Source organism: Gigantopelta aegis, chromosome 2 (genome assembly GCF_016097555.1).
Source record: "Gigantopelta aegis isolate Gae_Host chromosome 2, Gae_host_genome, whole genome shotgun sequence".
In the NCBI taxonomy this organism is placed as follows: domain Eukaryota; kingdom Metazoa; phylum Mollusca; class Gastropoda; order Neomphalida; family Peltospiridae; genus Gigantopelta; species Gigantopelta aegis.
Window position 1 is genome coordinate 17,996,816 of NC_054700.1, and position 15,636 is coordinate 18,012,451.

The 15,636-nt window shown below is 36.3% G+C and overlaps 1 protein-coding gene across 1 annotated transcript in view; it reads left to right on the top strand.

Annotated features, from left to right (window-relative positions):
- Positions 1-1,496: 1,496 nt before the first annotated feature.
- Positions 1,497-15,636, top strand: part of LOC121387512 (fibrillin-1-like) — a 38,176-nt gene continuing 24,036 nt past the window's right edge. Inside the window, exons 1-9 of the mRNA XM_041518657.1 lie at positions 1,497-1,629; positions 4,139-4,315; positions 5,064-5,228; positions 6,506-6,793; positions 9,158-9,280; positions 9,975-10,091; positions 10,520-10,648; positions 11,788-11,913; positions 14,112-14,240. Coding sequence (XP_041374591.1) covers positions 1,497-1,629; positions 4,139-4,315; positions 5,064-5,228; positions 6,506-6,793; positions 9,158-9,280; positions 9,975-10,091; positions 10,520-10,648; positions 11,788-11,913; positions 14,112-14,240 — 1,387 coding nt within the window. The remainder of the gene's footprint in view (positions 1,630-4,138; positions 4,316-5,063; positions 5,229-6,505; positions 6,794-9,157; positions 9,281-9,974; positions 10,092-10,519; positions 10,649-11,787; positions 11,914-14,111; positions 14,241-15,636) is intronic.

Sequence of the window (15,636 nt, forward strand, 5' to 3'; positions counted from 1 at the left end):
ACACTCGCAGGACCACGTAAAAGTCCGGTATAAAGGTGTATCCGGTTTAGAGAGGTTATGTCCTGTAATGATATTTAAAATACGATAACCGGCCTAGGTGGCGCAGTGGTTAAGCCATCGGACTACAGGCTGGTAGGTACAGGGTTCACAGCCCGGCACCGGTTCCAACCCAGAGCGAGTTCTTAAGGGTTCAATGGGTAGGTGTAACGCCACTACGCCCTCTTCTCTCACTAACTATTAACCAACTAAACAACTAACTCACTGTCATGGACAGATAGCTGACGTGTCAGCCCAGGACAGCGTGCTTGAACCTTAATTGAATATAAGCACGAAAATAAGTTGAAATGAAATCAAATACTATCTTGAAAAACGTCCAGTTTTGAAGGAATTCCGGTTTATAAAGGGTCCTGTTTTGAGGGGTTTCACTGTATATACCTGACCTGTGTCGGGTTTTATGTTATAAAGCAACGCACAGCTTAGATCCAGATACTAAGACTTACATTTCCCTGAGAAAAAGAAAAGTGGAATCAAGTATAACCAACACTCCACTGCAAAACAAATTACAACAAAAATAACCAAAAAACCATAAACGTTTATATATGTCAAAATACTTTTAATGGTCTATTAGACTTTCGTTCATTCATTATATGTAATGTATATGTTTGTGTGTTTGAATGATCGATTGATTGATTGATTGATTGATTGAAATTTCAATAATTATCTTTAAAAATAATGGTATTATATAAAAGTATTTTACATTAAGAACTTATTTGTTAAGTCATATACATGTAGTGGTATAAATATTTTGGAAAAGAAATGGTATTCATTGAGATATGCTAGTCATCGGATCCGAATTAATATAGACGTACCCTCACCCCACCATGTTGATGGCATTTTCCGAAGCGAGTCCTATAGTTGTGTTTTAAGGGTTTATCCGCGAAATATTTGTATTGTTATTCATTCATCGATTCGTATTATTCCTTTTTTTTCTTGACACTATTTAGACAATTTACTCTTGTGTTGTGTTTTGAAAGATCAAACTTGAGTCTTTTCGACAGATGCCTCGTTGCCGGGCAAATCCATGTAAAACTAGAAGTTATAAAGAGGGTGTGAGAGAGAGAGAGAGAGAGAGAGAGAGAGAGAGAGAGAGAGAGAGAGAGAGAGAGAGAGAGAGAGAGAGAGAGAGAGAGAGAGAGAGAGAGAGAGAGAGAGAGAGAGAGAGAGAGAGAGAAAGAATATACAGAGATATAAAGATAGATAGAGAGAAAGACAGAAAGACAGACGGACAGAGACAGAGAGGTTATTTATATAAACTGTAAAACTGTAAATTCGCCAGCCATAGTAGTAATCGTCAAGATTATTAAAAACAGGACTGAATAAACTTACAAATATAAATATAAATATAAATACAAACATTCCAGACCTTGTGGGTTTATTGTTACAGAAGTTACTTCCGGTGATGAAGTACTTCCGAAACGCCAAGTTTTCCACACAACATGTTTGAGACCCGGATCGCGTGCGTGTTGTTTCTTCTTCCTACCTTGGGAATATGCTTAAAAGAAAGACCAAAGAAAGACGTTTTTGATTTTGCATTTAATCTCAAAGACACGGAGAGTGAAATGAAAGAAGGTATGCATTTATGAATATGTTACATTTACAGGCCAGGGTCCAGGTAATGTTTTTGATAGGGAGTGGGCTATGAGAGAAAGGGCACATGGACCAACTCGTGAAAAGGGTAACCAATTAAACATTTCACAAAAACACTACAAAAAAAGAAGAAGAAAAAAAAGAGGCAATCTACCTCCTGGACCCGCCTCTGAATTTATATAGATATTGGATTCCGAACTTTACTTTTGATACATGTTCCAAATGCATTTAATGAAATCAATTATTAATCAATTAGGTTGGAAAATAGAAACTGCAACTCCTGACCAAGTACACGTCCATTTGCCTTTTGACAAACATAAACGTTAGTTTTATATTTTATGGATTGGTATGCAAATTATATATCGTTTTTTGCATTTGAAGATTATTTTGTAAAAAAAAAATTAAGTTCCTTATTTACAAACAAACAGCTCGAGTCAAGGGCAAACATGGCTTGTGTACATAATTGTCAAAGTAATAATTTAACGCTATATAGTATAACAGAAGACCTATCCATATAATTGTCAAATTTCGTTATAAATTTTTGAATGTACGAATATGTTCGATCACTCTATTTATGTTGGTCACTTTTTCTAATTTGTATTTAGCATTGTCAATTTATTTCCATGATAGCAGTATAGTTTAATCGTAAAGTGTAGCCAGGTTAATTCAAAGTATGGCATTTTGGTTAATAATATAATTCTTGGAACAACCTGCTTCGTTACTGGGATGATTTCACATGACCATGCAATGCTAGTCATTATGGTTTGCAATGCATTGGAATACAATAATATACTCGTTATAGAATATCAAGTTTGTTATTCGCATAATCAAATTTTCACATTTCACAACCAAAGATTTCTCATTAAACATTTTAAAAGATAAATATATCGACAATAAAACTTAAATTCACTAAGATCCAACATGGTATAAACCACATTTGTCACGTTTATATTTTAAACAATAACAATATACATGGATTTAAAAAAAAAAATTAACATGCAATAATTGGCTTTAATGCTGAATAAATACGAATAATTTAATATTGAATAACTAAGAATAAATAATAAATAAAATAGCAAACTCTGCACAAAATTCTATTAGTTTACTTGTAAGTAAATACGTACTTATGTAGTCCATGAATTTAAAGGGAAAGACCCTAGTTTTTAAACACTAAGGCATATTTTTCACTATTGTAGCCGTTTATGATCACTGAAATCAAACATTACTAATATTTTATTGTTTAGATTATCCATTTCCGAATAACCGAAGTGTTTCTGGTCGTCCTGGTATTTCTAATACAACAAAATGCATTTTTCATATTTTTTAAAACGCACGTGCGTCTGAGAAGTAACCATTATGGAGTCACGTTTTAGTCTATTTTTAACGGTATTTTAACGTCACAGACTCTTGTTTCACTTTGTTGTATTCAAATTTGTTACAGGTTTGTAAAGTAACCAAACTTAGTGTCCATTTTTGCAGGTTGAAACTAGTCTAGATGAAACATATACCTTAGTGTTTAAAAAATAGGGTCTGTCTCTTTAAAATACGTAAGTATGTATTCTTGTTGGTGGGCCGACACATTAGGCTACTTCTGTGCTCCACAACTAGTGTAAGAAAGCTGTGGTGTGTACTATCCTGTACCTGTTGCTAATCGGAAAGCCGCTTGAGGTGCTTGTGTCGCAGGATTGAACCACCTCGGTGGATCCATTCAACTGATTGAGTTTTTTCTCGTTCCAACCAGTGTACCACAACTGGTCAAAGCCGTTGTATGTGCTATCCTGTCTGTGGGAAGGTATATATAAAAGATCCCTTGCTGATAATGAAAAAAATGTAACGGGTTTCCTCTGATGACTACGTGTCAGAATTACCAAATGTTTAACATCCAGTTGCCGATGATTAATTAATCAATGTGCTCTGGTGGTGTTGTTAAACAAAACAAACAAACTAATCGGAAAAAGTGGTCCATCGCATGGCGACAGCGGGTTTCCTCTCTCATTATCTGTGGGGTTCTTAACAATATGTCCGACGCCAAATAACCATAATTACAACGTGCTGAGTGCGTCGTTAAAAAACCCATTCCTTCTTTCCTAATGTATGCATGTATGTATGTATGTATTGATGTATGTATGTACGTACGTACGTATAATATGTGTATGTGTGAATATCTATATATTATATGTATGTTGGGTTTGACTATTACAGAATACATAAGTATATCGCAACGCACTGGCGCAGGAGATACGTCAATAATCGTTGGCCTCACAAATTGCTTCATGCCGTTGCTGGGACTCGAACCTGTGGTACTAATTCACCTGCACTTCGCAGGCTTGCCACGATATGCTCTCGGCTATCGAGACAGTCTAAAAATGAATGTTCTTTAACCGACCACAAGCTTAGGGCCTACAAAACATGAAGTCCATCCTGCTTACACGTAGGCTACTTATACTAGTGTACGAATGAATCTTATTACTTGTCTATATATTAATATTAGAAGACTGGAAGAAATGCCAGCACCCAGGAGATATTCGCAATGGAAGAACCGAAGTGTGGGGTGAAGGACTACTTCTGGAATTTGAATGTGAAGAGGGATTCTTTGCCATTGGCATCACTCATGGCGCATGTGATGTCATATCCGGGAAGTGGACAATCACTCCACCTGTTTGTGTCGGTAATGCCCTATATAGTAATTTAATTATTATTTTAAACGTGAAACAAACAAGGTATAAAACACTGAAACACACCGCTTTCATATGCACCACACACACACACACACACACACACACACACACACAAACACACATGTACACACACACACGTGTACACAACACACACACATACGTGTACACACGCATACATACACACATGTACACACACACACACACACACACACACGTGTACATACATACACATACACGTGTACATACAAACACGTGTACACACATACACGTACACACGTATATATACACACGTGTACACACATACACATACACGTGTACATACACACCTGTACACACATACACGTGTGTACATACACGCATACACACACGTTTACATACACACACATACATATACACACATGCACACACACACACACGTGTATACATATACATACACACACGTGTACATGCGCACACACACACACACACACGTGTACATACACACAAATACCCATACGTGTACATACACACGCATACACACACGTGTACACACATACACATACACACACATGTACATGTACACACACGTGTACACACACACATATATACACATACACAAAAGCATTGACACATGCGCGCACGCGCCACACACTCTTTCCACCACGAGGTAAAATAACTTTATGTCAGACACAAGACAGCCGTGATGTAAACTGTGCCTAGAGTGTTGTTACATACACATTCCTTTCTTTTCCTTCATAGCGTCCGGCTGTCCTCAGATTTCCCCGCCTCGTCGCGGCGTGGTCACGTACAAACACAACGGCGGGGTGGCAGAAATCACGTGTAGACCCGGCTATTACTTGGTCGGATCGTCATTTCTCATTTGCGAAAATGGACAATGGACAGGGATTTTTCCTTTCTGTGCAGGTAAAGTTTGAAAGATAAAATATAAAGTTCTAAATCAGGCGCGTGTGCAGAGATGGGATTTTGGGGTCGAGCACACAGCCCCCCCCCCCCCCCCCCCCCCCACACACACATACCTCCTCTGTTCAAAGAAAAAATTCATACACAACTCGATTGCTACAAATGACCACCGCACAAATGCTATATTGTGCTTCTAAAACAAACAAAAAAGTTTGTTTTGTTTAACGACACCACTGGAGCACATCGATTAATTAATCATCGGCTATTGCATGTCAAACATTTGGTAATTCTGACTCGTAGTCATCAGAGGAAACCCGCTACATTTTTTCCTAATGCAGCAAGGGATCTTTTATATGCACTTTCCCACAGACAGGAAAACGCATACCACGGCCTTTGTCCAGTTGTGGTGCACTGGTTGGAACGAGAAAAAAAACACACAATCAGCTGAATGGATCCACCGAGGTGGTTCGATCCTGCGACGCAAGCACCTGAAGCGAGCACTCAACCGACTGAGCTAAATCCCGCCCACTTCTTCTAAAACAAGTAATCGTCTGATTTATATGATTGTATTAATTTATTTGGCTGTTATTAAGGTTGCGCTGTAACGTAAACATATCACTCTTATTACAATATAATAGTACAATCCAGATACTTCCAATAGCTGTTGTTTTTATATTACAGTACAAAGTCATTTTACAACACAATATATACTCTTAAAAAAAAGTAGGGGAACTCTAATAAGAATTCACAATTGCCAAAATTGTAAGGTATATTAGCTGTAGGGAATGGTTATATGATAATAGTGAATTAACTGGGAAAACATTACAACCGGTAGTTCAGTATTACAGTAGGTTTTATGACCACCAAAGTTCTTGAAGGACGATTGGGGTCAGAAGTGAAATTTGAAAGTTGACGGTTTTTTATCAGTAAATCGCAAATTCAAACAATAAAAATGACTAAAAACAAAACAATAACAATTTTATGATCAACAGAATAAAAAAGATTGACAGAAATAATGTTCCATAGTGATTAATGGACCTTCCTGGAAATGGTCAAAATCGAGAATGACACCGCATGCAGTTGTACGGGGCAACTGCGTGATGCATGTGCAAACTATGGAATGTGTTTCGGTGTGTTGATAAACAGACCTGAACGTTCTTTACTAGGATGTCTGTGGTCAAAACGTATGTTCGGTCTAATAGTTGATATTAACATTAATATTTCAGGTTCCCCTACTTTTTTTGAAGAGTATATAAATTCTGAAATATGACATTTTGCAGTGAACGCTAAGGCTCGAACTGAAATACGACGAAACATCAAGGTCAGTAAAACAGACGCCAACTTGAAGAGAGCAGACGAGACATGTTTCCAGCAACACGTCGAACCGCCAACTGTCCCCAACGCCATCATGACGACATCTTACGTGTTCAGCACATACATATCCAGATACATAATGGTTGCCATCTACACGTGTGTGGGCGGCTACAAGCTGGCTAATAAATATGCCAATAAGCTGTACTGCAGCAATTCCGTTTGGTCTGCGGTAGTAAGACCAATATGCAAATCAGGTAAGTTTGAGATACGTTTGGAGAGGTTTATTTTAACAATTTAAGATGCTTTATTTTCCTTATATATATATATATATATATATATATAGAGAGAGAGAGAGAGAGAGAGAGAGAGAGAGAGAGAGGGGGGGGGTGGGGGTGGGGGTGGAGAGGTTTATTTTAACAATTCATATATATATATATATATATATATATATATATATATATATATATACAGTAGAATCTCATTGGCTCGAACGCCCAACGGTCGAACCTACCGGTATTCTCGAACCAAAAACAATGTCCCGATTTTTTTCTCTATTAAACCCTTTTATTTTGGTGCTGATTGGTCGAATACCCCTAGGGTCGAACAGAAGCTTTCTCTCGAACCAGTTTATTGGTCCGAACTGTAAAATTAAACATATTTAGCTCGAACGACTAAGTCTATCCGAAGAAATACAATTATTTATGTACGATTTGTTTTTCGACCCTTTTACGTCAGTCTCAAAGTAAGTTATTATAAATTCGGAAGTGGAACGAATTAATCCTAGATCATATGCCGGCTTATCATGTTGTTTATTTAGCACCTATCGGTAATTATCTTTCTAGTACAGACAATTATACTATGATAATCGTCAGCTGAATGAAACTTGCCTGTAACACCAATCAATTGGTGAGCCTAGCCAGGCCTCGCCGGTTTACTTTAATCATTTTAATCGCTACTCTACACCTGAGCATCGGCATATTAATGTAGTGATTGCAAAATAACAGGTAAAGGCCCTCTGCCTGTGCTTCATGCATTCATTTTTTCTCTCAACGTTGTCAATATGTTGCAAAAGATTCTACAACAGCATAGTAAAGATTTTTTTTTAAATAAATAATAGTTACAAATATGTATCTCATCTGACATTTGACGACGACTTCATTACACATGAGACAATCGGACCATCTCACCCAAGCCAATTTTACGGAAATATGCGAGGTCTTCCGATTGGTTTTTGTGTTACAGAAGCACCCGACAACGGCCGAATGCATGGTTCGAACTACCCGATGGGTCGAACAGACTTTGATGCACCGACAGTGTTCGAGCCAATGAGATTCTACTGTATATATATATATGTATATATGTATGTATGTATATATATGTATATATATATATATATATATATATAGAGAGAGAGAGAGAGAGAGAGAGAGAGAGAGAGAGAGAGAGAGAGAGAGAGAGAGAGAGAGAGAGAGAGAGAGAGAGAGAGAGAGGGGGGTGGGGGTGGGGGTGGAGAGGTTTATTTTAACAATTCATATATATATATATATATATATATATATATATATGTATGTATGTATGTATGTATGTATGTATGTATGTATATGTATATATATATATATATATATATATATATATATATATATATATATATAGAGAGAGAGAGAGAGAGAGAGAGAGAGAGAGAGAGAGAGAGAGAGAGAGAGAGAGAGACTTCGATAACTCAAACTTCGATCTCTCAAAAACTTCGATCTCTCAAAATGAAGCGACGGTCCCGGTCGAATTGCTAAACAAGCTAGTAATAACAGACTTTGAAAACTCAAACTTCGAAAACTCGATACACTCGATCTCTCAAACTACTTTTTGATCCCACCATAGATATTTAATATATATTGCACTTTCAAAACTCGAAGTGTGTTGATTGATCAAGTTATCGTTGCCGGTAATATTAAAAAAACCCAAAAAGGAATCGTCGGCCAAGCGAAGCGCAGGTGTATCGGCTGGTCTTGTCTGTCGATGATTCAGGCGTGTGTGTATATAATGCCAAGAACAAGGATGTCGAATTATTGGCAAGGAATGTTTGTTGGAGAGTGAAGTGTGGAAATTGGAGCTTCTTAACTTCCAGAAGCAGTCAACAGTTTTGGCACCTGCTTACATCCACTGAAAGTTCAAGTACGTCTGTCCTGGGTATATCGTTCGAGTCTCCTGGGAAATGTCGGGGGTTGATGCGGTAGTAATGTTCTTTAAATGGGGAGGGAGTACGTGGTACATGCCATATCCACTGAAGGTGCATACCCACTACTGCTGATCCCGGGGTACAAGGTAAGGTGTGGGTAATTATTGTTGAGTAGAATCATTTTTAAAAGTGACTTTATATTAAAAGGGTGAAGTCTGTTTTTTTCTTAAACGCGTGTTTACGCATTGTAAATACATACATGTAGTTACTCACATGTAAGTCAAAAACAGTTTGTGAAAATTCGACCTAATATTATTAAATTTTATAAACATGCGTGCGACGTTTTCTTTTTAAAAAAGAACTCTTCTTTTAATATTTTATATATTTTTGTTTGCATACATTAATTTTTATGTATATGTATATACTGTATTTAACCAAAATCCAGATAACAACCCTTGTAAAAAGTCTAACGGAGGATGCGCTCACATATGTATTCCAAAGAAAGATACATTCGCCTGTTCCTGTAGCACCGGTTACACTCTCGGCCACGACTATAGATCCTGCCAAGGTAAGGAAAATGACAGGGGCAGATTTCTTAAAGATCGAATTTAAACAGACTACTATACAAGTTGTCGTTAGATACCATTCATTTTACAAAGAATTGTTTCAAAACGTATCTAACAACTAGTTAATCGGATTGAAAACATCATTAATTTCAGTTATGAAACCAGTTGGGCCGATTTTAAAGAAATGAGTTGTAAGATAAATGGTATCTAAAGAACATGGGTGTAGTATTCTATTTCTTACATATTCTCAAAACAAAGAAACGAGAAAACAAAACATAATGACATAACAAAGCAAAAAACAAAACAAAAACGTCTTCAAGTAAAACTTCTTTATACGGCGCTTACGCTTCACAGTTAACTTATGGAACATAGATAGCAATCGGTTTTGATTGTTTTAATGACTTGGATACTATATTATCATCATAAGCAGCCAATCAGATGTCATTAAATAGATCTATAAAATATTTGGAATATCGATGTTTGATACCACAAAATATGCATAATGGTCTCTCCAACAGGTGTGTAACAAAATCAAACTATTTTTCTTTTATTCATAAATATTATGTTTATAACATTTCACTCGATATTAAATATAAACATAATATTTGTCGATGAATATGATTCATTGTTATACTGAATTAAGTTTAGCTCCTGTACTCTATGAAACTTGTTATTGTCTGGTTCTTTCTTCTTCAGATATTGACGAATGTCTTTTGGAGAATGGTGGTTGTGAACAAGAATGTTTAAATACATTTGGGTCATATTCCTGCACGTGCGCCTCTGGTTTTATGGTTAACGGAACCACATGTGTTGGTAAGATTTAAAGCCATTGTTGTTGTGTTGTTGTTCTTGTTCTTGTGGGTTTGTCGTTTGTTTGTTGCTTCTTCTTTTTTTCTATCTCTTTTTTTTTTTTGGGGGGGGGGGCGGAGGGGGGTGGTTGTTTTTATTTTTGTTTTTGTTTTACTATTTTGTAACGTTTTATAAACAAAAACACACGCGTGTGTGTGTGTGTGTGTGTGTGGTGTGTGTGTGTGTGTGTGTGTGTGTGTGTGTGTGTGTGCGTGTGTGCATGTGTGTGCGCGTGTGTAATAATTGTATGTCTTACAAATGTGTGCTGTCAAACGTATGCGATAAAGTCGTCTTGATATATTCTTCTCATTGAATTAAAGGGTCGAGGATTGAAACCCCCCAGATATAATTATTATATTAGTGTCTGTAACAAAATATATATTTTACTGTAGATATTGACGAATGTTCGAACAAGGGCGGTAGTGAATGTCCCGGCCCATGTGTGAACTTCCCCGGTAGTTACAAGTGTAACTGTAATATAACTGGTTACAAGTCTAGCTCCGCAGACTATTTCTGTCAAGGTGAGTTTCTTTTTTCAAGTGACAGACCCTAGTTTTTAATTACTACGACGTATTTTTCACAAATTAGATAATAGAAATTCCATTTTTTATCATAATAATCGGACATTTTATTGTTTAGATTATCCATTTCCGTACATCCGAAGTGTTTCTGGTCATCCTGGTGTTTCTAATACCAAGAAATGTTTAGCTTTTTTTCATATTTGTAAAAACGAACGTATGTTTCTGGGCGTCTTAATATTTGTAAGAAGCCCAAACTGGATTGTGTCTTCAAATGATTTCGTACGTACGAAAAAACTATATTTTAGGAAATAAGATGAAATTTAACTCGGTACAAATATTAGAACGATCATAAACACGTTTAATATACAGCCACTAATATTTTATGCAGAAAAATATATTTGATATGTAATTAAAATCGTTAAAAAGTATCTGTTTGTTGATAACATCGTAAAAAGTGCAGCAAACTCGGGAATGTCCTTTTAAGGCTATGCTTCCGTTTTAACGTCACTGGCACTTGTTTCACTCTGTTGTAACTTTATTCAAATGTATTAATGTTTGTAGATGACCCTAGACTTTCACTTCCTCCTGCAATTATGGACAATGTTATTTTTTGTGATATTAAGCTTAAAGGGACATTCCTGAGTTTGATGTAATTTTTAAGATGTTATCGACTAACAGAGATTTTTTAACGATTGTAATTACATATCAAATATATCTTTCTGCATAAAATATTAGTGGCTGTAAATTAAACGTGTTTCTGATCGTTCTAATATTTGTACTAGGTTAAATTTCATTTTATTTCCTAAAATATAATTTTTTCGTACGTACGAAATTATTTGAAGACAAAATCCAGTTTGGGCTTCTTACAAATATAAGACGACCAGAAACACATTGAATATACAGACACTGATATTCTAAACAAGAAAATATATTTAATATGTAAGTTTAATCGTAGAAATATTTTATTAGTCGGAAACATCTTACAATAGAGCAAACTCAGGAATGTCCCTTTAATTAGTTGAATAAAAACAACTAGAGAAGTTTTTCCACGTTGGAATATTTAGTTTCTTTCAAGACATTAGTAAACCATGTTCCAGAGCAGTCAATAAAATGTGTTTCTATTGTTATACTTTTAACAGACATTGACGAATGCTTAGTTAATAATGGTGGCTGCGACGACCTGTGTATAAACAAACGGGGCTTCTATGATTGCCGATGTGAAAAACGAGGATGGAAGTTGGACAAAGATGATCACACGTGTATTGGTGAGTCTAAGCAAATATAAATGCACTCTTATGGCAGAATATTGGAATCGTATGACTAAATTAGGTAATCGCTGTTTTCAGAGTACATGAAATCATCCCGTTGGTTCAAGACTGCAGAGATTCCGTTTTGGCCATCAGATTGCCTGAGGTAATTTAAACATCGTCCGCGAAGATGTTCAAGCAGTAAACTGTTCCGAACAGTTTTCATATGTTTCTGGATGTACTTACAGGCACGGCGGAAGCAAACATACATTGTGTGTGTGTGTGTGCATGTGTGCGTGTGTTTGCGTGCGTGCATGTGTGTGTCTGTGTGTGCGTGTCTGTGTGTGCGTGTCTGTGTGTGCGTGTGTGTGTGTCTGTCTCTCTGTGAGTGTGTGTGTGTGTGTGTGTGTGTGTGTGTGTGTATGGCTGATTGAGATCGAGGGCACATAGCACAGTTTTTAGGGGGTTCGGTGGTATGCTCCCCCATAACATTTTTAAAACTAGATTTCCTGAAATGCAATTTCCTGCATTCTACAAGTGCAATTAATCACTGCCTTAAGATTTACTACCAATAATACTTTTGATTCGGAATTATATTTGGTGGATGGGGGAGGGCGGGGGACGTGCCTGACTTATAGCTATTCCTAGCGGGGGTAAGGGTGGAAGACAGTTGAACCGCAGAAAAATATGATTACGTACCCTTTTGTTTACTTGGAGAAGATGCCATACTCCTCTGCCCGGTTATTTATGTTTATTTCGACTTACCTTTGTCTGTTATTCATCTTTATGTCGACTTACCTTTGTCTGTTATTTATCTTTATGTCGACTTAACTTTGTCTGTTATTCATCTTTACCTCGACTTACCTTTGTCTGTTGTTCATCTTTATGTCGACTTACCTTTGTCTGTTGTTTATCTTTACGTCGACTTACCTTTGTCTGTTATTCATCTTTATCTCGACTTACCTTTGTCTATTATTCATCTTTATCTCGACTTAACTTTGTCTGTTGTTCATCTTTATCTCGACTTACCTTTGTCTGTTGTTCATCTTTATCTCGACTTACCTTTGTCTGTTATTCATCTTTATCTCGACTTAACTTTGTCTGTTGTTTATCTTTATATCGACTTACCTTTGTCTGTTGTTCATCTTTATCTCGACTTACCTTTGTCTCTTATTCATCTTTATCTCGACTTAACTTTGTCTGTTATTCATCTTTATCTCGACTTACCTTTGTCTGTTGTTTATCTTTATCTCGACTTACCTTTGTCTGTTGTTCATCTTTATCTCGACTTACCTTTGTCTGTTGTTCATCTTTATCTCGACTTACCTTTGTTTGTTGTTCATCTTTATCTCGACTTACTTTTGTCTGTTGTTCATCTTTATCTCGACTTAACTTTGTCTGTTGTTTATCTTTATGTCGACTTACCTTTGTCTGTTGTTTATCTTTATGTCGACTTACCTTTGTCTGTTATTCATCTTTATCTCGACTTAATTTTGTCTGTTATTCATCTTTATCTCGACTTACCTTTGTCTGTTGTTCATCTTTATCTCGACTTACTTTTTTCTGTTATTCATCTTTATTTCGACTTACCTTTGTCTGTTGTTTATCTTTATGTCGACTTACCTTTGTCTGTTGTTTATCTTTATGTCGACTTACCTTTGTCTGTTATTCATCTTTATCTCGACTTAATTTTGTCTGTTATTCATCTTTATCTCGACTTACCTTTGTCTGTTGTTTATCTTTATGTCGACTTACTTTTGTCTGTTGTTTATCCTTATGTCGACTTACCTTTGTCTGTTATTCATCTTTATCTCGACATAACTTTGTCTGTTATTCATCTTTATCTCTACTTAATTTTGTCTGTTGTTTATCTTTATCTCGACTTACCTTTGTCTGTTGTTCATCTTTATCTCGACTTACCTTTGTCTGTTGTTCATCTTTATCTCGACTTAACTTTGTCTGTTGTTTATCTTTATCTCGACTTACCTTTGTCTGTTGTTCATCTTTATCTCGACTTACCTTTGTCTGTTATTCATCTTTATCTCGACTTATCTTTGTCTGTTGTTCATTTTTATCTCGACTTACCTTTGTGTGTTGTTTATCTTTATCTCGACTTACCTTTGTCTGTTGTTCATCTTTATCTCGACTTACTTTTGTCTGTTATTCATCTTTATGTCGACTTAACTTTGTCTGTTGTTCATCTTTATCTCGACTAGATGTAAACGAATGTGAGCGATATGGTCAGCATCTGTGTCGATATGGCCACTGCGTGAATACTGAAGGATCGTTTCGCTGTGTTTGTAATCCAGGTTTTCAACCAAATAAACATGGCATGTTCTGTAAAGGTACGTTATTTTTAGGGATTAAAGTTGGCAAATATAGTGATTGCAAAATGACAAGGCAAAGAGACAGATATTATCAATTGTATAGATCTTAAAAATGGTACAGATGATAAATATTGTGTAACAATGTTTATGGTGCCATTGGATAACCGTAGTTTGCAGTATTAAAATGTAAAAACTAAAACTAAACATTATTTAACGACGCTACTAGAGCACATTGATTTTTTATCTTATCATCGGCTATTGGACATCAAACATATGGTCATTCTGAAACTTTTTTTAAACAGGAAACCCGCTGTTGCCACATAGGCTACTCTTTTACGACAGGCAGCAAGGGATCTTTTATTTGCGCTTCCCACAGGCAGGATAGCACAAACCATGGTCTTTGTTGAACCAATTATGGATCACTGGTCGGTGCAAGTGGTTTACACCCACACATTGAGCCTTGCGGAGTACTCACTCAGGGTTTGGAGTCTGTATCTGGATTTAAAATCCCATGCCTCGACTGGGACCAATGGCCTAACCACGACTCCACCGAGGCCGGTAAAAAACCCTAAACAAACCAAAACCAAAACAAATCTCCAATTCCCTGCGCATGCTCTTTTTCGTTATGATGCAGTGGTGGCAACATTCTCATAGTTTCTACGTTTATGGACACCATGATGACATAGTATTGTAACCCTGGATGAGGGGATTCTGGTGGTCCAATTGGGACATATCTACCTCTATCATTTACTTGACAGTGGTACCTTCAAATTTGTTAAATTTTCAACACAAATTATTTCATTGGTTATTTGAATTTTGGACCCCTGCGCGTGCTGTAACCTCACCGTGGTGCAGGGGTGTAAAAATTTTTTTGAGAATGGCCAATACAGCACAAAATTGAAGTTTTGAGTAAAAGTCACTATCTATCTATGATCTTTTTGCATAGTTCTTTACACTGTGATTTTGTTTTTTTATATTGATGTTGATCATCATTTTATTTGTTTGCATTACCATAGTTTGACACTTAATAGCCGATGTATTTTTCGTGCTGGGGTATCGTTACACATTCATTAATTCATTCATTTTGAATTTTGGAAGTAATACATATGTATATTTAGTTACAAGAGTAAACAGAGTAAACAGCTGATATGAACTTGGATAGTAGTAGTATTTTATTAAACATCTTTTACTGGATAATGGTACCTTGAAATTTGTAAAAAAAAATTAACACAAATTATTTTATTGGTTATTTGAATTTTGATGATGATATTGAGAAGAAACCGTGAACAGCGGTCGGCATGAACTAGGAGATTAGTAGTATTTGATTTTTAAAAGGACACAGGAGAACAACAAAACAGAAATCTGTGTGTGCGATTTCAGATGTTGATGAGTGTAGTGTAAATAATGGTGGATA